This window comes from Dinoponera quadriceps, unplaced genomic scaffold (genome assembly GCF_001313825.1).
Source record: "Dinoponera quadriceps isolate SergipeBrazil2010 unplaced genomic scaffold, ASM131382v1 scaffold545, whole genome shotgun sequence".
NCBI classification, from domain to species: Eukaryota; Metazoa; Arthropoda; class Insecta; order Hymenoptera; family Formicidae; genus Dinoponera; species Dinoponera quadriceps.
The window spans coordinates 291,896-318,232 of NW_014554681.1; the positions used below are offsets into that span (position 1 = coordinate 291,896).

General features: G+C 48.3%; 1 protein-coding gene across 1 annotated transcript in view; it reads left to right on the plus strand.

Moving 5' to 3' along the window:
- The window catches only part of LOC106740846, a 49,948-nt gene that overhangs the window by 18,205 nt on the left and 5,406 nt on the right, over positions 1-26,337 (plus strand). Inside the window, exons 2-3 of the mRNA XM_014612289.1 lie at positions 19,558-21,625; positions 24,215-24,465. Coding sequence (XP_014467775.1) covers positions 19,576-21,625; positions 24,215-24,465 — 2,301 coding nt within the window. The 5' untranslated portion in view covers positions 19,558-19,575. The remainder of the gene's footprint in view (positions 1-19,557; positions 21,626-24,214; positions 24,466-26,337) is intronic.

Consider the following 26,337-nt stretch of genomic DNA (forward strand, 5'->3'; position numbering starts at 1 on the left):
GCAGGTGTCGCGGTACGGGCGGGTACGCGTATGTACGTGTGCGTAAATACGTGTGAATACGACCGGGTTGTGAGGAGCGCGTCGGAATTTTCAACCGGCGTCGCGCTGACGTCAGGCGCATCCCGGCGCCCACACTCCGTGGTAGGAGAAGCGTCCGACGAACGGTGGCCCCGTGGAGTCGCGTTTGATTCGCGTTTCCGTGCTCGCTTCCGCGCATGGAGGTGCTGTTTAAAATATTACCTCCGCAATCGGGACGATCTCGCCGAAGTCACGGTATTTCGTCGCTCAGGATCGACCCGGTTCGGCTAATTCACGGTAACTAAATCGGCGTTGCCGTGCTGTAACGACAATTGTTTCGGCGACGGAGAATAAACACGGTGATAATTTGCGGATGAAATTATCCGACGCGTCGCTCTTCTTCTGCTTCTGGCTCTTTCGAGAAAGTTTTCCCACATCGAGATTACTTCGCGAGACCGTTACTCGTAATTCACGCCGGGCTCGCGAAGAGGCGCGTCCGATATCGCGCTATTGTCCCGTTAATCTCTGAAATATATGCGGCAATAATAACGAAGCACGATGACAATAACGCCGACATGTAACGACAGCCGGTCGTGATTCACGTGATGGCGATCGCTGTCGCGAGAGAAGACGAGGCACGACGGCGACCGAGGAAGCGAGGAGGCTTCCGTCTGACCTCGCTATCGCGGTCCCGTTAACCAGGAGTTCGCGTCTCGTGCCCTGCCTTCGCTCGCTAGGATTTCCGCCGCTCTCTTTTTCTCCTCGGTGTCCGGCCACGACTGCTCGGGCTACTTCGAATTCGAGAAATTCTATATACTGAATTAAAGTTATTTTCGTTACTTCCGACTTCAAGTATATATTATTACATTCTTTTTTGGTTTTAACCACAAAATGGTCACCGTCAGTGGTAATTATCTCACATGTATATTGCTATTACTATTTTTTGTGATTAAAGCCAAAAGATAACTACAATTTTTATCAGTGCAGATTCCTAAAGTCCCGCATTGCAATCTTTTAATTCGTGAAATTCTGTGAGAAATTTCGAAATATTTCTTCCTACTCCGTCGAACTGTTGTCAGGTCGCTTCTGACCTGAATGATTAACAATTCGAAAGAACTGGAAAAATTCAGAATCCTAAAGAGGATTTCCAATCGTTAATCTTTAATTTTCAATATCCCCAAGTTTCAAGATCCTCAAAATGAGAGTGTAAAAGAAAATCGAAAAATAATTTTTCTGTTCCTTTCTCAGCGTCTGACTATTCATCGTGACTATTCGAACTGTGGTTGTTTCAAGACTGAAACTCAAAGAAGCGGAAATGTTGAAATTATTCCCAACTTTCAAATATTTGAAGGTTAGAAACACTGTTAACACGCGACCTCCGAAATTCGAGAATTCATCCGTGGGCTTCGTCTAAGAAAAACCTTTGTTTCCAAAGACTGAAATATCCCGTAACCCGACATAAAACAAAGTCCTTCGCGCATGTTCCGATACCCTCCGAATACGATGGCGCCGGGGGGGTTCTGGGGAATTATACATTCACATATATCACGATTCTAAATTTAGGATCCACGCGTCTCCGAGTGGTTTCCGGCCGACGATTCGCGGGCCCCCGCGAAATCCAGATCTGCGAATTCACCGTAGATAACCCGGATTCCGAGATAAGCGACGTTACTTTTAGCCAGTTATTGTTAGCGATAAGCGAAACCCACTCATCCACCGGAAGCAGCGCGCGAATGTCGACCGGACGCGCAACCCGATCGCTCTTGTGGATTCTAGAATAAGACACAAAAAACAGACATTCCTTCGCGCACACGTTCGCTCGCGTCGAGCATGAAAGAAAATACACCGGTGGGACGCACGAGCGAATTCTCCCAGCCTCGCGTCCATTCCGAAGTTCCGTTCCGGCGGACGGAAGTTTCGCAACCGTTGCTCGCGGATGTCGTCGCACGCGTTTCCAGAGTTAAGCGACGAAACGATCGGTCGCGCGGCTGGATTTCACTCGTCGTTACCCGTCCGGAGTACTACCAATCTATTAATCCAGTGGAACGTCCCGAAATCCTGACTGCGAGCCGGAGAACAACTCAAAGGAGAGAACGAGCGTATTCGAGCAGAGAAACAGAGAAAGAGAGAGAGAGAGAGAGAGAGGGGGACATCGAGGAGTTCACGTCGTACTCGAACGGGAGTGTGCGAGTCGATTGTGTACCGTGACACACGTAATAATACCTCCTCGCCCGTTATCTTCGCACACCTCCTCCCCCACCTCTTCCGCCACCCCGGTTCCCTTACTTCAACCCTCCCAGCCGTCGCGCAGCGTCGACGTCGATGCATTCCATGCCCGCAGCCGCCGCCGGACCGCGAATTGAATGAGCGCGCCGGTAGTCCTCGTATTGGACATGCAATCAGTGCACGAGGATACCGTGTCATTCGAATCTACGGCCGGCTGGTCGGCTCGCTGCGAAAATTCGCAGACCCCCGGGCATTCCGAGGGCCGGAGAGTTCGCCCGTGCGGTTCGCTCGAGGCGCTCCGGGATTCCGAACTCGAAGCCCCCGAAGAACTCGCAAAGTTCCGAATTCAGGGCTCTCGAGGAACATCAAGAGGAAGGGCATGAAAAAGGATCAGGGAGAAGGCGCTTCGGAATCTTGACCGATATAGTCCGCAAAGAGAGAGAGGACAAAGAGAGAGATTCGAAATTCTCGACTTCTTCGTGAGTCTCGGAGCGAAATCTCGGAATTAGAGACGCGAGGATCACGAGGATCCTGGAATCCTTCCCGTACTCGGCGGCTCCTAATGTTATTCATGCTTTCCTCCGGCGACGCGGGATCGTCCGAACTTCCGCGATGCTGTTTCGGCAAAAAGTTACGAAATACACCGTAAGCAGTTCGCGAGCGGCACTTGGGCGACGAACTTCAACCCCGCCGAGGGAGGTGTCGTCGAACCATCCCCCTGCGCGTTACTTGCGCCGTTATGATTATAACACGTGCCCATCCGAGTTTAACAGCGTTCAGCTGGCACTGCTACGTCGCTGTATGGATTGTTACGGCACTGAACGCTATAGCATTATGGAGGCAAAGAGCGAGTGAGCGAGCGAGCAAGAGAGAGAGAGAGAGAGAGAGAGGAGAGGAGAAGACAGAGTCCATGGTATGTATGCACGTGGGCTGCTATAGCGCTACACTGCGGTGGGATCGATTCGACCGGAGGTGGAACCACCCCCGACTCACCCTCCCCTCCACCTCCTCGCCCCGACTCCCGCGCCGTCCCCATTTACAAGCCTCAATATACACCCCCGCGGCACTCTTCGTCCGTCTCTTTCGCACCCTCGCAAAATATCTGTAGTTTGTCCGGAATAGTCTCTCTCTCTCTCTCTCTCTCTTTCTTCCTTTTCTCTTCTTCTTTTTTCCTCTCGTCATCCCATCCTCCCTCCTACGCCGTTCCTCCCCTCTGCAACCCTCGACATCGTCGTCGCTCGTCGTGTTGCTTTCTTGTTAGCGGGATGGAAGAGCAGATTTCTCGCCACCCTCACCTGCGGAATTTCTGATTTATTCTCCCCCTACGGGGGGTAAGTTCCCGACGCGAGTTCTGCGAGGGTGCTTATTATGCCATCGGAATTTTTGCGAAGCGGCCGCCGGTTTGTTTAACGTTCTCAATGATGAACGCGCTCGAGAACGCTCTCGAGACTCTAGCGAGCAAACGGGGCGCGCGATGATTAATATCGTATCATAATTAATGTGATTACGATATTATCGTTGTGTTAACGCACGGTGCATCGTTTCGTATCGTGATTAATGCGATTGTGATATTGTTGCGGTATAAAACGCGGTGTACACGCAGCATTTATTACCGATCTCGCGGGATAAATCGAATTAGCGAGACAGGAGGATAAATAAATTATCGACTGTGAAGTGGAGAAAAAAAAAGAGAGAGAGAGAATAAATTATCAACGTAACGGAATAAATTAGCGCGAGGACTGACGCGCTTCCCCGGAAGTGCGTCGATAGTTCGGTAGAGCCGAGCGAGGAACCCGCGGCGTCGTTCTTACGCCAAGTGAACCCACGTTGGTTCAAGTTGGGGAGCGAATATATACTATTCCAGGTATAGAATCTCTCCCCTTTGTTATATGCAATTCCGCACATTCCGCACCAGCCAATGCGGAAGCGCGCGCGGCCGCGAGCGACTGTTCGATAAGCCTCAATCGATAGCGCGTCAATAATTAAGATCAAGTTTCCGGACACCTTCTTCTCACCAGTTGATCGCGTTATCGCTAATTGCCTCGTAACGTTATCGCGCGATATCTACGCCTTGTAACTTTTCCCCAAATTGAACTTCCAATCGACGGAAGTCCGCGATGGGAAAAATTTCGTGGCGTGAAATCCCTTCCCGTTCGGACGCGAAGCGAAATGTCAAGAGAATCGAGATTCCTCACGGTCGCTTCGAATGTCTCGCCTGTCTCTCGATTATTCCTTCGTTCGTTTAAATATACCGCCTAATTCTCTCTTCAGTTGTTTAAAATATTCCAATATATTCCATACTTTGCATTTTAATCGCTTTAAGCCGTTAAATATTTTCCAAACAACATCGCAATGTCACAAATGTCATCGATCAATTAATCAATAACATAAATATCAGAATCATCATATAAATATTGTAAATATACATCTTCCACGATGACTGTGTCATCGGCGATCAATGCGATTCACGTCTACAGATATCATGCGCTGCGTAAGATAACTCTTTGCGAGCGTATTGACTGGTACACTCACCATTATGCGTTAAGATGTCCAACGACATCCAGCAATCCAGGTCCAGATGCAGGTTCAGGTCCTCAGCATCCAACTCGGTGGCGTCCGATTTTTGTCCCACGTCTATTGCACTTCACTCGCGATCGCAATCGTTTCAACAATATTTAACGATATTTAAAATACGATTTATTCAGACGCTTCGAAAACATACTCACCTTGTCGCGTGTAAACAATCCCGGAAACCCTGTGCCGCGTACGAAAACATTAGAGGCAACAAAAGGGAGCATTCTATTTCGCGAGCAATTGTACCGCGTCGGAAAACTGGATTCTTGTCTCGTGTGAATTCTATCTTTCAACAGCAACGATCGAAATATATCGCTGGATCCAACGTTCCGAGCGAAATGTGATATCACAACCCGCTGTGTGTGAAACATTTCAGTAATTCCTACGACGATTCTCGATACATTTCAATATATGTAAGTATTGCGATTTTCACTCCCGGCGATTGGCGAATTTACTTCGAAACCGCGAATTTCGCGTGTGGCGGCGCAATTCTCGGCACCATTCTGAAGCGCATTCTACACCGCTTGAAACGTTTGGGGGATTACGACGAATGAATACATTCTGCCCAATAATTCTCTCTTTTTTTTCTCTACTCTGAATTAAATATCAGTTCAGGTATCTGTTAACTAAGATAGTTATTGAAAAAGTAATTCCCCGATTGTTTCAAGCAATGTATTTCAGCGAACGACGCAAACATGCTGCAAAATCCTACAAAATCCTACATCGAGGGAAAAATGTTTGGTAGTTGAAACTGTTAATCACACAGTAAACTCGCGTTATAATTGGAAAACTTATTTTTGTGTTTGGAAATGTTCTACAGTATAATTGATAATAACTTTATGGCGATGGTGCTGTTTTTTAGTGGAACGAAGAAGTACGGCTCGTGCCGCAAACGATTGCAATTTGTAATAAAATTAACGACCTCTTTCTCTCAATGTACATGCAAACAATTTACAAACTTCAATCGCATTGATTTTATATGAAACCCGATCACCAGACAGTCCATTATCGTAAATCTTTGCATCTTTGACCGACCACAGAAGCTCAGAATTGGCTTAGGATATTCTGTTCGGTTCTATCTTGATAAAAAAAGATAATAACGGCGATTAAATACGATGAAAGTGTGCGATGTAGGCGCGTGGACTTTGTACGATCGTCATTTAACGATTTCTGCTTGAACGATTATAATAATATATTCCGGCTTTCGATCGCAAAAGAGTAAACACGAGAACACGGGAAATTTACAAAAACTCTCTCTCATAAGTGAATAAATCAATAGAAAATTATCTTCGAGCCGAATCCCACGGTGCAGCATCTGCGTCTACCGAAACAGCACCTCCTGGGAAACCCACCCACCATGTGTGGTCGCAGGCTCCGTCAGATCTGAAACAAGAAGCAAGTTTCCTCGTTATTAATATGAAGAGATATGAACATACTAATAATAAAGAAGCTCGGGATTATATATTTTTCTTTTGAGTCAATTAAGAATAATGGAATAATTGTACTGGAACACATATTTTGTAAAAGAACATTCCCGTGAATAAATAAATAAATAAAGAAGTATAAGACGGAAAATGGTAGTCGCTCTTAACACATTGCATGCGGGAAACGTACTTTTACGTTTTTTGCAGTGTCACTAGAGCGCGGGTCACGTAAAAGTACGTATTTAGTAGATTGTGCTGGAGAGCGGGCATCGTATAAATGCGATGGGCATTGTAAGTGTGTACGGTGTTTGGCTTTGTGTTGTTAGGCGACGACTTCCATTGTTTCTTTTTAGAAGTTTAGTTCGTCGAGTTACTTGCTTTAATTGAATGTTTTACTGAATACCAAACTCCCGCGAAATTCACGAAAAAACGCCGGCTACGCGCGTAAGTCCGCGGCGAAATATACCCGCATGCAATGTGTTAAGATCTCAGAGAGCTGTCGCTCAAAATGATCCCTGCGCGATTGTTTGCGACTCGGTGGAATCGCGGTAACTGACATTGCCTTTTCAAAGGTTCGAAAATCAAAGCGTTCGCTTTCGGATCGTTGTAATAATCGGACGGAATAGGTCTATGGGCGGAGAACAGAGCACTCTGTCTTCGGTTTAACGTAACTTTATTTACAACAACAATTAACGATAATATACGGTAATATTGCTATCGGAACTCGAACGCGATCGATCAAGAATAGAAATCCGCCCATTTTGTCTCGAGACGCGCGTAAAAACGGCGAGAGAAAAAGCTGACACGTGCTTGGCTCGAGACAAGAACAACGGAAAGCGAGTGTACAAGATCGCGGTGAAAAACGGCAGCGGTTAAAGTTGTAGTGTTGTCAAACATTCTAGCGTGTTGTTTCAGCGTCAGTCGGTTGACGCCGGGATTTATGACGGCGGCTTAAGTATATATTTAAGTGCCCATTCTGAAACAGCAATAATTACGCGTGCGAAGCACCGTAACACGATTGCGCCGAAAAAATCGGGGAATTAACCGACGTCTCATGACTCCTTCCCGGCGCATTAAGAGACTGTTACGGTCGTTCCGCGGTTTCTTATACACACGTGTGTTGTTATCCGGGATCACGTGACCTCCAATAGACGCGACACGTTCCCGAGCACCGTTGCTGTTATCTACTCATTAGTTCAACGTTATCTATATCGCTATATATATATTTACGTTACACATTATTCTTCAATATTTAATCTTCCCTTGATATTTGAAGCGTCGACGTACGCAATCTCTGCGATAACAACCGCTCGTGGTGGCCGTCGAAGCGAATGATCGAGATCGAGAGAGTCGATCGGCACTGCGAAGAGCCGACAGCAATAAGATAAAGCTTTCTTTAGGAAGAAAATCTATGTATTTATATATGCGGACGCTTTAAGATGTGATTCGACTATCGATCCCCGTCCCTCATGATTTTATTCGCGAAGCTCCCGAAATTGTCACCCGTTCATATAACTGGAAATCCGTCGCGCTCCCCCTATGTCTCCTTTTTTGAAGAGAAAATCGATCGCGCACCGAAGACCGAAAATTCTTGGAATGAAAGAGAACCGAGAAGGGGGAGGGGAGGGGGCGAGTGGGGAGAGAAAACCCTGCTCTCGCGAGCTCGTGAAATTTAACGCTCGTGAATATCTACTTTGCGACTCGGCGGAGGGGGTTTGTTTTCGCGCGTCGTATTCACCGGCGTGCACCTGCTTAGAAAACACCGACCACGTGCGGCGATATTAAGGGCGGCCGAGAGAGAGGCGGGGAGGATGGAATCGCGAAACGGTGGCGGAGGGTGGAGCAGCATGAGAAGCGAAAGAGGGAGAAGGAGGAGAAGGAAGAGGAGGAGTAGGAGGATGTACGAAGGCGACGGTTTGATCGAGGCTTGATACGGATTTTCGTGGAAAAGAGCGTTCGGCTTCGCCCGTTTCTGCAAAGTCGAGAAAAAAGACCGGTGATAGAACGAGAGAGAGAGAGAGAGTGAAGAAGGGAGGGTGACGAGAGCGAGAGAGCGGAAGGGAGGTGGGATGAGGGATCGACAGAGGAAGGCAAGGGGTGACTCTCGTACGTAGGGAAAGGAGATAAAAACGCTCGATGAGCTCGTACGCGAGAGAGAGAGAGAGAGAGAGAGAGAGAGACGAGATCAAAGCGGTTTTACGACACTGGCAGACGGCACGATATTACTCCACGACGCTTTCTACGTATTGGGAAAGCTCCTGAGCTTTCCCTTCCGCTCTCCCACTCGTACTTCTTCTCCGTGCCCGGTCTCTTTTAATTATGTTTCGTTTCTCTCCCTCGTGCATTCATTCTTAATGCATTATCCTTTCATATTGCATCGCGGGTGCGTGTATCACATGCAAGCCGGTTTTCCTTGGAGCTGCACTATTCCCGAACGAATTCTCCCCTTCTCTCTCTACTCTCCAAATTTGCAGGGTGAAAATTGGGCAAAATTCCTCGCGTAGCAATGAACTTTTCTTTCTTTCATGAAACGAGAAGAACGCGAATGCACTTTTTTTTTTCAAAGAATTTTCTAAAAACTTCCGTCGCCAGTTTCATTTCAGGCGTATCTCTAATCACTCTGTGGTAATAATTCGCTTCTTACTTCATCGAGAAATAAATTAAAAGAATACACACACACACACACATATATATATATATATATATATATATACATCGCTTCAAGAACAATATTTTTTTGAGAGAACAGAGAAAGAGAAGAGAGAGCGCGTGGAGCAATCGCGAGGCGGAGAATCGACGTACTTTCTTCGCACGAAGATTACCTCCTCCGACGCGTTTCCAAGGTCTCGGATGTGTTGCCGTCGGGACACCCTGTAGAACGGTATACGTCGGTTGGACATGTGCGCCGCGTGCCAAGCCGACGAAGGAGAGTAGCGAGCCGGCGATATGTGGGCCTCACCGACGCACACATGGAAGCACACAGCACACAAACGCATAGGATACGCACAGAGAGAGAGAGATAGAGAGGAGAGGGGGATACACACGCACATAGATACATATGTGCGTGCTCGCGTTTGCGAGACGGTGCGGGTCGCTCCAGCATAATAAGAGCGAGGGGACGGGACGTAATACGGAGCCACCTCCGCTCGGTGGCCTCCCTGGAAGCTGCGGAATTTACCAGCCACCCACCCCTTTCGTCCAATATCCCTCCGTCCCGGACCTACCCTCTCTGTCGCGGGCGATCTTGGACGTAAACACATTGGTATATCGTTAAATAATGCTCGGACATGGCTACGTCCAGTCGAATGCGTCCTGTGGCAGCGTCATCTCGAAATCTTGCTCGACAAGAGGAAGGGGAAGGAGAGGAGAGCGAGTCTCGAGAGCATTGGGAGTGCGAACGGATGACCGGAATGTTAGCACTCGTTGGTTCATTCGAAATGGGTTTTGTGTGTGGCCATGCCTCCACATGGCTCAGAATCTCGGAAAGTGCGAGTTGCGAATCACCAGACGCGCTATAAGTTCTCCGTAATGAATCGCAACGAAAAATTGCCTCGTCGTCCCTCGTTGAGAAGATTCCCCCGACATTGATTGTTGGCCGGCTGTTTTCAACGTTGTCCTTGCTCCCGGCCTTGTTTTGATCATCGTCGACGACTCACTGTTGACCACTCGTGGACCAGTCAACAATGTCCCATCGGCAAAACACGAGCTTCCTCGTGAGCGCTCGACACTGTGTCAAGATCGACGAATCCCCGCAGATATTTTTAGTTAAATCGCCGACTACTGGCCCTCTCGCGATATAATATACATAGTAAACAGTTTTGTGTTAAATTTAACACATTTCACATGTCCCGTACGATCCAAATATTAATTTAACGCAAGATGAATATATTAAAAAGTAACACAAATATTATATTAAAAATTCAATCCAAATATTAATTTAACACAAGATGAATATGTTAAAAAGTATCACAAATATTATGTTAAAAATTCACACACAATACGTTAATCGACGCTAAAGTGTAAAATATGTTTCTTTTTTAACATTTACACATGTTGAGTATCGATTAAATACACGATATATTGAAATAACATAAACAAAATATGTTAAATTAACACACGAATGTGTTAAAAATTAAAACGAAAATTTTAACAAGGACCGATTTTATTGCAAGACATATTTTACTGTGTACAGTTTTTGTTGCGCATTTCGATCTTACTTCCAGCGATTCGCGAAATAACTTGTAAAAGAATGAAACTTCAAAAAGCGTCACGCTTCACCTGGGAACCCAGGGCACGGTATGCCGTGCCGCTCCGGGAGATTCGAGTTCAAAGGGTTAGAGTGACACAACGGAATCAGATGAATTTAAATACCTTCCTTCGTTTAACACGAACCAACTTACTCATGCAGCGCGATCCTCGTTGACGTATTACGCGCGACAATGCGTAGCAGCATGAGCAATTTAGAGCCGACGACACACGAGACACGAGGCAGGAGTGCGAACGGGAGTGCGGGAACTTCGCGAGAGGTGGGAGGGAAAAATCGCCCGTAGAGATATAGCGCGCTCGCTCGAGGGCTTCTACGGGTGTGTGCGCGCGCGCGATCTCGACGTAGATCTCGAGGACGACGATATGCCGGCGTCTCGCTCGTCTCCGGGGAGATCGCGGATTCAATCGCGCGCGCTTGATTGTCTTTAAATAGAAAGCAATTAATATCGACCAGTCACGACGCGCCAAGATGGCGCGAGTTAGATAAACAGACGCGCGGACAGCTGAATCGCGATCACCGAGTATATGCCGCACGCATTGCGAGACTGTGCGACCCGTCGTATCGATTCAATTAGATTAAGCATCGGGGGCGATCGCGATCGTATCGCCCTCCGGCTCTCCTCCTCTCGCCGCTCGATCCCCCCTGAACGCGTTCGCTTCGAAAATTCGGAGAAGACACGGAGACTTCGTGCGATGACTCCCTCGTCTCGCAGCTGCGAATCATTGCCATCCGATGATTCCTGTCCTTTCCGATTTATTATTATTATTATTAGTATTATTATTATTATCTTATTGAGCATGGCGCAGTATTGTTTAGATATATTAAATGGACAGTAGAGAGGTACAATTGAACGGACGGCAGCTATTCGCTGTTATTAGTATCAACCACAAAATAAAAAGAAGCATAAATAAGGCAGAAACAACATAGAGAAGAAAAATAATAAACATAGAATAGAATATAGCATGAAATAGAAAGTAAAATAAAAGGAGAAATGGGTATAAACGTGGAATTATAAAGCCATTATATATATAGAGGAGAAAGTAGTATTACGGCCCTTGTAGGTATTATGACCCCTTTTAATATCTCCCTTATTAAAGGTAGCGAATTCTAGAGATTACTTATGGAATCAGTTATTTAGTAGCCCGCCGTTACGTAGTGGCGCTAATATGCCGATATACAATAATCAGCTTTTAATTTCTTACAACGCATTTTTACTTCTGAACATTTCGAAACATTTTCAAGCGACATTTTAGCATTTAATTATACACATTTCCTATCAACAGCACTTTGACGAATATAATCTTCTCAATTTAAAATATATATTGATGGTTGGCAACGTTATTGTACAAAATGCAAATGGGGGATTATAACATCGCTTTTTCCTCAAAATAAAATCAGTTGTTAGGAAAAGCAGTGATATACTTAATAGCTGCAGGCCGGAAGGAGATGAGTGCCACGGCGGAACGCATTGAAGTAGGTAGCGAATTGCACTATTTCACAGCGATCAATAAAAAGGCATTCTTGCATTTTGAGATGCGACGAGATGGGAAAGTTGAAACTTTTCGCGCGTTGGGCGATTAAATTAACAGAAAATTAGACGACGCGACATTTGAACAACCCCAGATATGCTTCGTGAAAGCAACTGCGCGTCGCGGGACAATCGATAGTCGCGGCGGCGACGATCTACGACTGCATGGAGCTTTTTACTAAGCTTTTATCTCGCCGCTGCAATACAATGTTTTCCGAATGCGAAATCTCAACAGAACGTTTCGAATATTTTACACTTTGTGATCCCTTAGTGTCTATAATAAAGGAAATATTAGTATTATGTACTAATATTAATTTGTTACACGAGCTTGTCTTATTTACCGATTAATCGCTCGCGAAGAAGACGGCAGGCTCGGTCAGCCTTCTAATTTCGCAGCTGTCGTTACTACACGATTCTCGTTAGTGTGTGATTCTTTAAATTGAACGCGTCATTCGATAACTGAAACCAGGCCTAGGCAGCCGCTAATTAAGCGGGCGTGTTAGAAACGTTTCGCGTGATAATTTCGCGGTAACGATAGATCAATACCTAGACGAGCGGCGGTCAATAATCGTGCGAATGCTACGAAACGTAGCATGAGCTCTCTCTCTCTCTCTCTCTCTCTGATTCTTCTAATTTTGCACTCTTCTTTTATGACTTTTACTTTCATTTGTTATCTTTTGCTTTCTAGTAATTGTTTTGCACTAGTAACTTTTAAAATAACTTTTAAGGATTTTATAATTATATATATCTGCCTATCTCTTTCACATAGATTTGAATTTTAGGTCAATTTGAGTTCAATTTCGATTTCGATTTAGATTTGGACTTAGATTTAAATTCGAGTTTAACATAAATTTACAGCTTAATCCTTTCCTCATACATATATAACTTATTTATTTTTACAGCTTACTTTTTCTTTCGGGGCCTTCCATTTTATTTTTCTTCTTGCTTTTGAATTATTTTTGTTCGTGTAATTTGAAAATCAACAAAATGTATGTTTATTTCTTTCCGACTCTGTTGTGCATCTTATTTGTCCTTAGAGGACTAGCCCTAGGGTGAAATAAACGCTGTCCTCTCTCTTTCACACACACACACACACACAAATACGCACATATATACATACACAATTCTGCCGTTTTCCATTTAACCGAAATTTAAAGGACCGCCTGTGTTTTACCTTGTCGCAGAGAACGAGTACCGGGGGCGACCCAGGGGTTTCAAGGTTCTACCTTCAGCTGCTGAAATTCCGGCAGAAGGTAGAACACCCTCCGTTCTACCCTCCACCCTTCCCACCTCCCGACCCTGCCCTCCTCTCCGCCGCCCGCTCGCCGGTTTCGCAGCTGCCGTCTGATTCTTGTCACCTTGTATTCAAATTGAATGCATCTGTCATGTCTAATAACGGAACTCGCGGAAACGGGTTAGCGTTCTCGCATTTAGCGCTGAGCGCTTAGCCGCGAAATAACTTCGCGCGCTAACGGTGGATCAATACTCGCGCGTACGCCGATCAATAATCGCGTACGCGCGCGGGAATCCTCCGTCGGTGCTGTCTCCCTCGGTCGTGTGCTCGAATTTAAAGGACGGCCGCATTTGTCTTCCTTTCGATGTGGCTCGAAGGTTCTATCTTCGGCAGTCGAGACTGCAAGAGAGATCGGAGGGCTTCCTCTGTTTTTCCTCCGCGGAAAAGCGTCCTCCGATTTCTCTCTCATCGATCGCGAGTCGTCCTCGCGATTCGAACGCTTCGTGTAGCGTTTAATGACGAAGCTCGGAAAATAAGAGGGGGGAGGGGGGAAGTCGGGTCGCATTTAGCATTAAACGCGCCGCGAAATAACTTCGCGCTAACGGCGGATCAATACCCGGACGAAGGCCGATCAATAATTTTGTGTCCTCGCTGTGAGCGAGAGAGAGAGAGAGAGACACGCTCGTCTTCGAGATTTTTGCGCGTCCTCAAGCGGCGAGGGAATATACCGGGTACCGATCGTCATCGGGACACCTAGCTGGCGAAAATTCCAAGAGAAAGCTCCGCTCGCCTTCTAGTTTCGCAGCGTAGCGACAATTACGGCGCTCGCCGTGGCGCGCAAGCGCTGCGCTCTCTCGTTCGTTGAACCGTCCATGAGAGAGCTGCTCGAATGTGTGCGTGTGTATACGTATGTGTACGTGCGTGTGCGTGTGTGGTATGCCTGTGAGTGAGTGAGTGAATGTGTATGTGTGTGCGTGTGTGTGTTGTACGTTGGTCGGAAAGGAAAAAATATAGATTAGAGGGAGGAATAGAAAGAGAGAGAGAGAGAGAGAGAGAGAAGCAGAGGGAGAACGAGGGACCGAAAGAGAGAAAGAGACAACGCCACTCGACGATACCGCACCAATTCCGGTACCAACAACGCTATCTCCGCCGAACTTCGTATCCAGAAGTATTCCTGAAGTAACGACAGAGAGAGAGAGAGAGAGAGACGCTTCGCAAAAGTGCATCGGCAGCGAACCCCAAAGCCGTCGCATCCCTGATCGAGTTATTTGAGTCGATCTCAAGTCGATTTTCCGTCACGGGCGACGTCGCCTCACCTCACCGCGAGGAATGTCTCCATGCGCGCAACGAACGAGTCTATAAATATCCTCCCACTTAGTATTCCCGTTCGAAAGAACGACTACCCCGAAGAGAGCGCGATGGCCGATCGCTCGATCGAGCTGCTCGATCGCGAGAGGATTTTCTCCCGCGCCCGCCCTTCCCGAAGAAAGCTGGCTGAAGCGAGCAAGGTCCGACGGAGGACCCAAAGCGGCTCCGGGCTGTTGAATCTTCGCACACGGTGGATTGATGAGAGTTTATCCAGCTTGTGAACTCTGCTCGGACCGGGCCTCGGATCGCGCGAGCCGATATCGCACGTGCGATACATCCCGGCAAGAACGGTTTTCGCGTCATTGCGCTCCGTCGCTTTACGTCAATCGGTACTGAGATTTTTATTGCTGGTTATTATGTCGCACGTCGTCGCATTCAATATTCGTGTACGGTCCCGGTGGTCTCCTCCCTCCGCTCCTCCGCCGCCGCTTGGCGATCGCGACACCTCGCGACCGTCGGAATTTTCCGGGAGTAAGGAGAATCCTCCGAGTACGCGAACACGGTAAATTCCTCGCCTGCTGGAGGGGGGAAAAAAAAGTATCCGCGATACCACACGCAGGCGCGTCGAGGGCGAAGTTACGATCCGATTAGTTTCCTTTGACTCGCGCTCGCACTCCCCCGCATGTATATTTATCGAATCGTGCGAAAGTTTCGCGAAAATTCGAGACGGCGAGTCTCGTTGATCGCGCTGGGAGAAAAATAATTCGAAGTTTTGTATGATCATCATAGTGAAGGGATTGTAGCCACACGGTGAAAAATTTTGCGTTAAAGACCGGCCCAACTGAAATTTTGTGTCACTCTAACATAGGGGAATGTGGGTTAAAAAGCACACGAATATAATGTTAAATCAACACATTCAATATATATTGACAAGATGAATGTGTCGGTTTAGCATCATATTCGTGTACTTTTCAACACATTCCCCATATTAAAGTAACACAAGATCTCAGTGAACCGTTTTTCACTGTGCAAGGGGACCATTTTTCTAACAAATGTACTAATAATATCAATAATAACAACCCTACATGCATATTGCTGTTACTATTTTTGCGATTAAAACCATAAAAAAAAGGTACCCAGTCGAGGCCGAAATTTATTCAGAAATGCAGGCGTCCTCGTCAGATGTAATTTGAAACGCGCGAGCTGCGCGATTCATTATTTGCACGCGTATATTTCGTATTTACCCTCGGATTATTCACTTGTCCGATTTCCAGCGAGCCGTCCGTTTTATTCGTTTTAAGCTACCCCGAATATAATCGCTTTACTCGTTTGCAACATGCTCGTATTACTTCTGCCGTCGTAAACTGCGTTCGCGAACTGGTCAACCGGTGCGGCCCGTCCCCGCGATATCGGGCCCTCGCAATTAGCGAATCGTAAATCGTGCGCGGGTAATGCGTTACGATGCTTCTTCGCGAGTAAACTTTCCTCCCCCTCCCCTACCTCACCTTCTCCTCGTCCTCCTCCGTGGACGTGCGCGCCGCGTCGCGCGCGCATCACTGGCATAATTAGACTACGGCGAATGAATGCATCATCGTTGCGGAACCATCAATTCGCATCACGCGGTCAGGACTGTGATCGAGAAAGGTGCCGCCTGTTTTAATATTTCATGGGAACATCGGGGAAACGTGCAACGACGCGCGCGACTTTCCTTCTAACGCAAAACGAAGGGATCGAGCGCACGGCGAAAAGCATTGCGTGAAGTCCAACACATTTCTCTACGTGTCCCAAACGGTCCGTGCAAATTGTTCGCGTTAATTTAACAAGATGAATATGGTGAAAAGTAACCTTAAATACCACGTCGTAAATTAACGCGAAATTATATAATGTTCCTGGCATATTAACCCTTTGCACTCCAGCCTAGTAATGCATAGAGGCTATTAGTTCCAAGTACATACCTATGATGTGGAAGAAAAATAGAGTCGTTTCAATAAAACAAAATTTTTATTTCTTAGCTATTTTATAACAAAACATATTCTAACTTATATTATAAAAGAAAAACATAAATTTTAGGACTTAAAATTTCTTAAAGTGCCGAGGCAGCAAAACAACCATGTCGCCGCTACGGCGACAGCGGAGTGCAAAGGGTTAATCGACGCTGCAGTATAAAATGTGCTGCTTTAACACTCACGCGTGCTGAATGTCGGGAAAGAGATTCGAAAGAGATCTGAAAAATACTCCTCGTAATAATAATACATTTTTATGCGTGCCACCGTTGCTACGTTTCTATTGGGAGAGCGGGAAGTATGTTTAGGAGCGAAAATTATTATATTTTTTAAACGAGGTCAGCTTTCATTGAGGTCATCGTTTCTTCTCTACGGCGTAAGTCCCCTTCTACGACAAACTTCGGACTTTTACCCGGGGTCGTCGCTTTTACTTCGTATCAAAAACCGCCGCGTTATCGGCGCGGAGGGTCGCCGAGTACTGACCGCGGCGCGGTTCGCGAACGCTGAGGCGGCCCGATTTTCAGCCTTATTTGTCCCCATCGGGACGGCGGGCCGCGCCGGCTACAATATTATTTCAGCTTGCGAAACTCAGAGACGCGGCCATATTTAGCGCTACGAATGCGCGGATGACGCGAGGAGAGGAGGGGGGGAGGAGGAGGAGAGAGTGCACGTTTCAACGGGACGGCGATTCTCGACAGTGCGAAATTGAAAACGCCGTAAAGCCGAGCGAAAGAGAGCTCTCTCTCTCTCTCTCTCTCTCCGACGGCACCGATGACTAATCCGATCTACCGGGTGGGCTTTGAGAACCGCTGCGCTGCGTTTGCGCCGCAGCACTCTATTACGCATTCACTAACGCACGCGCGTGTATTTTCCGGCGGTGGCGAGCCGAGTCGAGTCACGCCGAGCGAATCCGAGCGACGTCGACGTCGGCGGCGTCGCCGGCCTCATCGACGCCGCCGCCACCGCCTCCGCCGCCACTTCCGCCGCCTCCACTCGCTCGGCTCACTCTGCTCCGAGCTGTTGAACGCGAACCACGCACCTGGTCCTCTTCTCACGTCGCACACCAGTCCCTCGTCACGATCCACGCGCCTCTTCGTCTTCGACTTCGTCGTCGCGCCGTCGTCATCGACGTTCCCCGGACGTTCCCCTCTGACCTCTGTCACTCCACTCCTCCTCCTCGTACGTTTCTTCGTGTTCCCGTCGTCGGTCCGGTTCTCTCTCTGGTTTGACGGACAGACTCTCTCTCTCTCTCTCTCTCTCTGATTACCTCGTCCGTGGGATCGCAACCCTCTCGTCGACCCTCTTCGCTCGGCATCCTCACGCGTCGACCTGTCGATTCGCCACCCTGGTAACAAAGCCTCGGGTGCCTCCGGTTGTGCGTCTCCCATAAGAGAGCCGGCGTGCCGGTAGACTCTCCTGAACTTCCGGTCAGTTCGACGCTCCTGACGCATCGCTCGCGTCGAATGTCGCCGTCACCGTCGTCATCGAGCCGCACGTCCTCGCTCGAGGACGCGCTCGGTCCTCCGACGAGACCGTTCCTCCGCTCGCGTTGCCCCGCGACGACTCCCCCGCGCGGGCGAGATGACAGCGGCCGTGAGACGACTTAAGACCCCGGTCGACGTGGGGGGCTACCGCCGCCGCTCGGGCCCGCGATAGTCGCGAGGTCGTCGTCGAGACGCTGGATTAATGCAGGAGGAAGGATCGCGCGACATCAAGGTAAAATTCCCACTCGCTCCTCGATGCCGAAGAACGAGTCCCCTCGGAGGCCCCCCCGCTCGCGCGCACGGTAACCTGAGGCAAACGCCGTGCCCCCCTTTGACCTCCACCCTCCCCTGCGCACTCCTCCGCAGCCTGCTTTGAATCAATAATCTCCGACCAAGATTATGTGTAGGCTCCCTTGTGGTATCGCGTACTCGAGGGGCGATAAGGAAAATGTATCGTCGAGAAGAGGAGGGTTTCGCTGGCGGACGCGCGAGATCGCCAGGTTTTTGGGAAATTGATTTTCCTCCTCGCGTGTTATCTCTCTCTCTCTCTCTCTCTCTCTCTGTGTCTCTCTCTGACGTGCTCTCTCTCCTCTCTCCCTCTCTCTTTTGCTTTCGTTCTCTTCTGGGTCTAGCGGTGCGCGATATCAGTGCGCGGATTATTGATTTCTCCATTCTCTCCCTCTCTCTCTCTCTCTCTCTCTCTCTCCGGCTTGCTTATGATATTTTCGACGAAATGGGAGAACGCCATGAAAAATCTACGATCGGCGATGATGATAGTGGCGCGCAAGCGGCGGCGGCGACGGTGAAATCATTTATTCTATTTATCTATCTGCGGAAGAGAGGCGAAAGACAGTGGGAGAAAGGTGTGAGGGAAGGGTGAGAGGGTCGTTTCTGCGGAAAAATGTGACGACCGCTAATAATTATTTTTATTTTGCTGTACTTTGTATAATTCAACGCGACGATTCTCTCTCTTATTATTCTCCCTCTCTCTCTCTCTCTCTCTCTCTTTTCTTTCAGATAAATCTCGCGTGTCGATTGCGCTCTAACATTGCGATATCGTTATTTCAACAGTCCATGTTATTTAACACGCGTGCGTAATTGAGATACGATACATACATTACCATACGTAAATCCGACAACGTATGAGTCATACGTTAGCATTCGTAAACATACGTTATTACACTCGGGATTATCAATCGTTGCTTCCGATTTGTCACTCTACCGGCACTTTTATATCACGACGATCTTAATCCGTAGTTCTTTTATTTCGCTTCTTCTCGTCATTGACTTCGCCACTGCATTACCCGCACGTTACGTTATAACGGACTGTCGCGCTACGCTATGGCGATGGACGTCCTCGAAGACGATCCTACCTCTCTCTCTCTCTTTCTCTCTTTCATCCTCCCGAGAACGATCGATCGGATATTCTTTCGTGTCGCCGACGCAGGTAACTGGCTTTTAATTCCCGCCTTTTGAATTGATTGCTCGCAGATCGCAGAAACACCCGAGATGGAATCACCTTCGGCCCGGGGCGTTCTCGTTGAGGCCCAAGAGGATTCCACCTCAGTGGAGCTTGAAGGCAGCCCGGCGACGTCCGACGCGACAACACCAGCCACTGCTACTCCGACGACGACGACGGCGGCGACGCTGACGACTACGACGTTGTCGTCAGCGGACGCCACCGCCACTCGTCTCGCTGGCGCCGCATGCAAGGACGTGGTGATAGTGTGCGAGAAACTGGAGGAGCGAGCGGACGAGCGAGTCGCGGAGGTACAATCGAGTGATTATTCTCGCTCGTCGGTAGAGAGCCAACCTCGGGCAAAGGTGGACATGGGTCTCCGGATGAGCAAGGACGCCGACGGGGAGGGGGCGGTGAACGACGCGAAATCGCCGCAGGACGCTTCTCCCGGAGCTGAGGTGTCCTCGAGCACGAGCGAACGTTGCGCGGAGGAGCAGCGGAGCAAGATCGACGACCTCGTGTCGCCTAGCGCGTCCAGGAAGAGGCCCGCCAGCAGCGACTTCTTGCCGATCGGCGCGGAGATGAAGAAGATCGGCGTCGAGATCTCGGAGAAGGAGGCGGTCCAGCTGAGGAACGACGTGAGGAGGTTGTCACCGGTGCTGGTGAGCCTGCGAGAGAGAACTCTCGGCGAGGTGTCGCTCACCGCGGAGTCCTGTCTCTTCGGGGACGAGGCGACGTCGAGGAGCAACGCCGCTCTGCCGGAGGCATCGCCGGCGGAGGACAAGTCCAGGACTCGGAGCGTCGGTGACTCGAAGCTAGACGCTGACGATCACGAGGAGACCGTCACCCCGTCGATAGCGGAATGTAGCAGCAGCGACACTCAGGACAATCCGGACTGCGTCGAGAAGACGGACCGGCAGGAGCAGGCGATCGATGTCGAGCTGACTTCCGTTTCATCGAGATGCGACAGTTCCGGCTCGACCGCGTCGTCGTTGACGCAGAACATGGAGGTCGAAGACACCGGCACCGCGGACGCGTCCATTCCGAAGAAGAGCGTCGAGGTAGCGTCGAGTTCGTCGGTGCCCTCGAGTCCCGTCTGTCGAAACTTGGTCGTAATGCTGAGCCACGTCGATCGTCTTCAGAATCGTATGATCCTGAAGAAGGCCGGCAAGAACATCTGGAGTAGAGTCGTAAAGGAGGGTTCGCTCAGGTCCGAGAGAAGGACGAATCCCGTGAAGCAAAAGGCAGGGGAAGAACAAAAAGAGGAAGACGGGGCGGTAGAAGAAGGAGAAATAGTGGAAGAGTGCCGATCGGTCGAATCGACGGAGTCGAACGCGGATTTCAAAAAGAAGAAATCGTGGAAGGATGACTCATGCCCGTCGTCCAGCAAGTCGAGAACCCGCGAGCCGACGAAGAGTACTCCAAGCCAGCAATACCCAGGCGTAAAGACGTGCATGGTGAAGTTGGAGCGAATCGATAAAACGAAACAGGCCCAGCAGGAGGACACCGAGTCCACGAGGAAGTTGTTGGACAAGGAGGAATCGGCGATACCGGTGGAGGTGATAGGTAAGCTCTCGGAGCACGAGGAAGTGGTGCTGGCGAGCTCCTCGCCCTCCGGCGAGGACAGCCAGGTATCGAACGAACTGGACTCGTCGGAGACCGTGCCGAGTTCGCCGGAGGAGCCGGCAGAGGAGATCCCCGCGGACGTCGCGGAAGGAGTCGATACCGAGACGGAGACGGAGACCGGCTCCGACAGCTCGGAGGTGTCGCCGATGACGAGCAACATCAGGCTGCGCGACGTCGACGTGCCGTCCGATCAGCTGCCCTGCGCCGAAGGAGTGCCGCCGCTCTGTTGCGTGGAGATGCCGCCGATCATGACGCGACTAGAGGCGGAACGACCGGAGCCCTACACCGAGGACTCCGCCGAGAGCTTGACCCTGGCGACCGGCGCAAGGGACGAAGTCAGGTCGGATGGCAGCGACTCTGGTTTGGGCAGTGAGATCCCGGGCGACCCGGGACCGGCACCAGCTCCGGAGAGCGACTCGGAGACGTCGTTCCTCGACAGGATACCGGACGATATTCTCTCCGACAAGGAAAAAGGTAAAGCGATCCTCGTGGTAATGCGCTCGTGCGCGTTGCCGCTTTTCGTTTCTAGATTTTCGCGTGTCGTGTCACGATCGACCTTGGCCTCCTCAGAGATCCTGGCGCGTATTCGTACGGTCAATTACGAAAAGGTTGTTTCTTCGATGAATTTCGCAACGTATCTCGTATCCGATAGGAAAATATGTTTCTTGAGAATTATTCAGGCTGAAAGCGTACTGAAAGCGTCGTTCTCTCTTTATTTCCCATGTTGGAGGGAAACAGCGCCAGTGTTGTCCAAGTTGGGGAATTTCGCGCAGCTAGGTTACACTCTTCGTTGTATCAGCGTTTTCCCATATTCTCACTCGAATAAATCATACACGTTCATTAAATTACTTTTGAAGACTTCCTCGCGAACGTATCTAGCTTTGTACAGAGGCATTTGGCAATTAAGACATTAAAAATTTATAATAAATGAAAATATGGATTCTCGATATACTCCAGGTCGGTACATTCGCGACACTTGGAGACCGTTATTTCATTTATTATAAAATTTTAGGGTGAGAAATCAAATATGATTTCTCCGAGTTAAAATATGAGAAAATGCTGATATAACGTAAAGTGCAGCCTAGATGCACTAAATCACCCAGCTCGACAACACTGGACAGAACGAAGCTTTCAGCACGAAAACATGCAAGACTTACTTAACATGCAACTTAGTCTAAAAAATAAATCCTGTAAAACAACATAGGATGTGTCCCGAATTGCGTTACAAAAAAATTTCAAAACTTTTTTATGACTGACTAAACGTTTAGGTGTGTCCAATTTTGTTTTTTTCGTTTCAAAATTTCGTTGTCGACAAAGATGTAACGAACATTATCGTGGACGAGTATTCCGTAAAATTCCACGAAGAAAAGAGAAATCTCGTCAACACGATTGACAGGTCGTTCGCTCAAACATGAAATCATTTCCTTCAGATTTCGATCGATTCGTTCCTGAAGAGGTTAAAAATGAAACGGGAAATGGAACGAGAAGATAAGACGGGCCGGCAAAATTTGCAGAGAATAATCGATCGCCGACTTATCAGTCGTATCGAATTATCCCTAACTTCGTTAAAGTATTATCAGCATTACGATTCTGAAATTATTCCTGATTGCTCTCGCGACGAAAATGGTGCCGGAAATGATCGAGATGTAGACAATTCTAGGGAAGTATCGACCGTCCGAGTGCACAGTGGCATGAGAGAAGGAAGATCTTGCGCGCCGCGTGTCTTCTTAAATGATCTCCGCGTGAAGGAAAAGAAAAAGACGCTCCGCGGGACGGGAGGTTTCATCTGATAAAAGGATGAGACGTGCAAATATCCTGTTATCCCCATCGCGACGTCGCCGGCCGTCTTTTTCGGCCGCGCGGTCGGACGAGCATCGGACGGGAGTTTCGACACGCGCAACGCGCGTCTGCGATAACGAGAGTGGCTCATAAATTAAAGATTACGCTTAATCCGGTTTCCGTTCTATATTCCATTTTCCTCCGTTCTACTCTAGCCCTATTCTCTATTCCGTTCTATTACACGCGAGATATCACGTGGCGGAGAAAAATGACGATTCTACTTCAGGAAGAAAAAAAGAAGACCAGCCGAGAATGCGGAACAAGGTGCAAAATTAACCGAGCGAATAATTCGTCGTTAACTAATCTCTCGTGTCGAATTACCTCTGACGTTGTTAAGCTATCGTTGGTATTACGAGCGTTGAATTATTCTCGCCGCCATTACTAAATGATCGCCATTAAACGAATTAATAACTTCGATCTGCCGCCGCCGGTGTGGCAACATTTCAACGCGAGCTCACAGCGCGAGCGAGCCGCGATCGAATCGCGGGATCTCGAGGAGAATCTAAATTAGACGCGAAGCGGGCTGAAAGGATCCCGCGCGGAAGCTTTTATCCTTAGGAAAGCGCGAATGTTCAGGAGGCTTGGCTGGGATTCGCCTTGCCACTCGGCCAACGTCGCAATCGCGCTGATCGAAGCTAGCTATCCGTCGAGCGAGCGAGCGAGCGAGGAGAACACAATTCGATAAGTCGCGCGCATCGATTGTCAACACGCGACATACCGGGTGGCCCCGCAGCAACGGCGAGACGGTGGACGCGCGACGAGGTGGTTCCCGTTGAGATTCGCGAGGCGGAACGTCGCCGGAACTCGTTCCCTCGGTCGCGTTCCTCCGTGACCTTTGGCATCTCCCTGAGCGCGAATAACTTTTTCACTCGGGCGAAAATCACGGTCGAATCGATCGGCGAACGCGATATCCCGCGTTTTCGCTCCCGTCACGAGGAGCCCTCTTAGTTCGAGGCGAATTTCCGTCCGGGACGATTCCGCCGACAAGCGGCACTCTCGCGCGAGGCGTGACGACGCGTAATCAAGGAGGCTGACCGAACGACACCTCTCACTTTCCGGAAGTCGATCGGCCCCCGCCAGCACGGTCTGGATCGCCGCTGCTTTCGCGCCCAAGAAGCGTAACGACGCACGTTCGTCCGCCTACTCGTCGACGTCCGTCGGGGTACACCGTGTATGTCGCGCGACACGACGATGTTCCGTGACACGACGCCCTTGCCTTTCCAGCGGTGAGCCAGCTGGACGGCTTCGTGCCGACGTCAGGAACGCCCGGGACGCCGCAGCCGCCCCTCACGAGCTTCCGCACGCCGCCCAAGAGCAACCTGAAGCGCAGGCTGACCGACTGCATGGAGGGCGAGTCGTGCCCCAAGAGGAGCAACACGGACGAGCCTGTGAAGAAGAAGCGCAACATCCAGTTCGACGCGGTCACGGTCTACTACTTCCCCAGGGCGCAGGGCTTCACCTGCGTACCGTCTCAGGTGAGCACTCAATTTCTCCCCCTGCTGCTAGTCTCTCTCTCTCTCTCTCTCTCTTGTTTGAACGTTCAAGCGACTCCCGTGTATTACTTTTCCATCATCGTCATCGTAATTAATATTTCTGTTGTTGTTGCTATTGTGTTATCATTGTTATTACTGTTATCGTTGTTATTAAATTGTTATTAATAGTCAACGCCCCGAGGCGAATCCCCTCGAGCGCGAATCACAAAGCGCGCGGGAGTGTGTTTCTATTTGTGTAAATGTAGTGTAATACACAATGCAAAATGTAAAAATTTAATATGCGAGGCAATAACTTGAAATTCGATTAAAAATGGAACTTTTCGGAAATATGTTCGGGAAATAAAATATTTTACTAACGGCTAAATGAGGGTGAAAAACGTTTATATTTGCGGATATATTCGAGGCAATAACCATACTAGTATCGATGAGATTTCGGTCGGGCAAATTTCCCTCCCATTCTTATATTTTCCGAAGATACTTGAGGTGTTAATAGTTATTGCCTCACGCCATATTACGAATGCCCCTCTCCTCGTCCTTCGCGTCTCTCTCCCGTCTGACTTGATAATAACATACTTCTGCTTGGTGCACCGTTGCACCGTCGAATCGAGCATTTACGCGCTTCGTACAGCGTGTAAGGTGCGCATTCCACACCGAGAGTTCCGCGATCGCCGCGCGATATTTTAATTGTGTGCTCTTTGATTAATCGTGACTGTTAATTAGAACTGGAAATCTTAATGCGAGGCTACGATACCGTTCCCCGACGTAACGCGTAATAGCCGACGTCTCCACGTCCGCACCCACATCTACGTCACACTCGGAAAAACATTATTTTTCTATCGCTGAAAAAAGTCAGTGATTATTTTATCTCGTATGATTAACTGGAATTGCATCGATACGACTCGACGATACGAAGAAATAACCTCGAAAATCCCCCTTTTCCGATGTACCGGTTCAATCTGGACTGGAAATTGCATCTTATCGCTTTCGCATTAGACAACTCCCTCTCTTTTTCGCCTCTTTTGCAACATATCCGTCGTAATCGCGATCGCCTTCGATTAGGTCGGTACTAAAAACTTGTCATTTTTTTATTAAATTCTCACATGTGGAAAAATTAGCAGAGGAAGCGGTGGTATTATTGACCCCATTTACATTTTGTACAATAACTTTGTTAACAATCAATATTTTAAATTGAAAACTGAACGATTGTGAATTCGTCAAAATGTAGTTCAATAGATTCTAGATCCAAAGTTATGAAATATTTGTTATTTAGTATGTTCTTTATAAAATGTGACGACACTGCATAGTGAGTTGAAGAGAAACAGGGGTGGAAATATGGCCTTTAACTGAAATAGATTGAGAAAATCGGTATGGTTTAAAAATTAGTTTTGTTCAAAAGAATGTTTCGTTACGAAATTATACATGTATTTAAAATCAACTCTTAGAAGTAATAACAATGAATATGACTGTGATGAATTTGTAACGCAGATACTGACTTATTTGTCGTGAAGATAAAATCTGTCAAAAGGCAGCAGTATATTACAGATAGAAGTGCAGCAATGAACTATAGATTAGAATCGACTTATCGAATAACTACTTCGATATGAGAACCTTGAAAAAGAGAGTCGTATTATCAGCAGCCTTAGGGAGCAACATTGGCAAAATGCTATTCTATCGTTTAACATCGCATAACTCAAAATGTATACAGCCGAGTGAAATGTTAAATAACGAACAAAACACTCGAATGTACACGTATCCGTATGACGATACACTCAAATTTAAGAAGAATGAGGAAGTGTTTATAATTAAACGCTAAAGCGTACCTTGGAAGCCTTTCGAAATGCTCAAAAGTAAAAA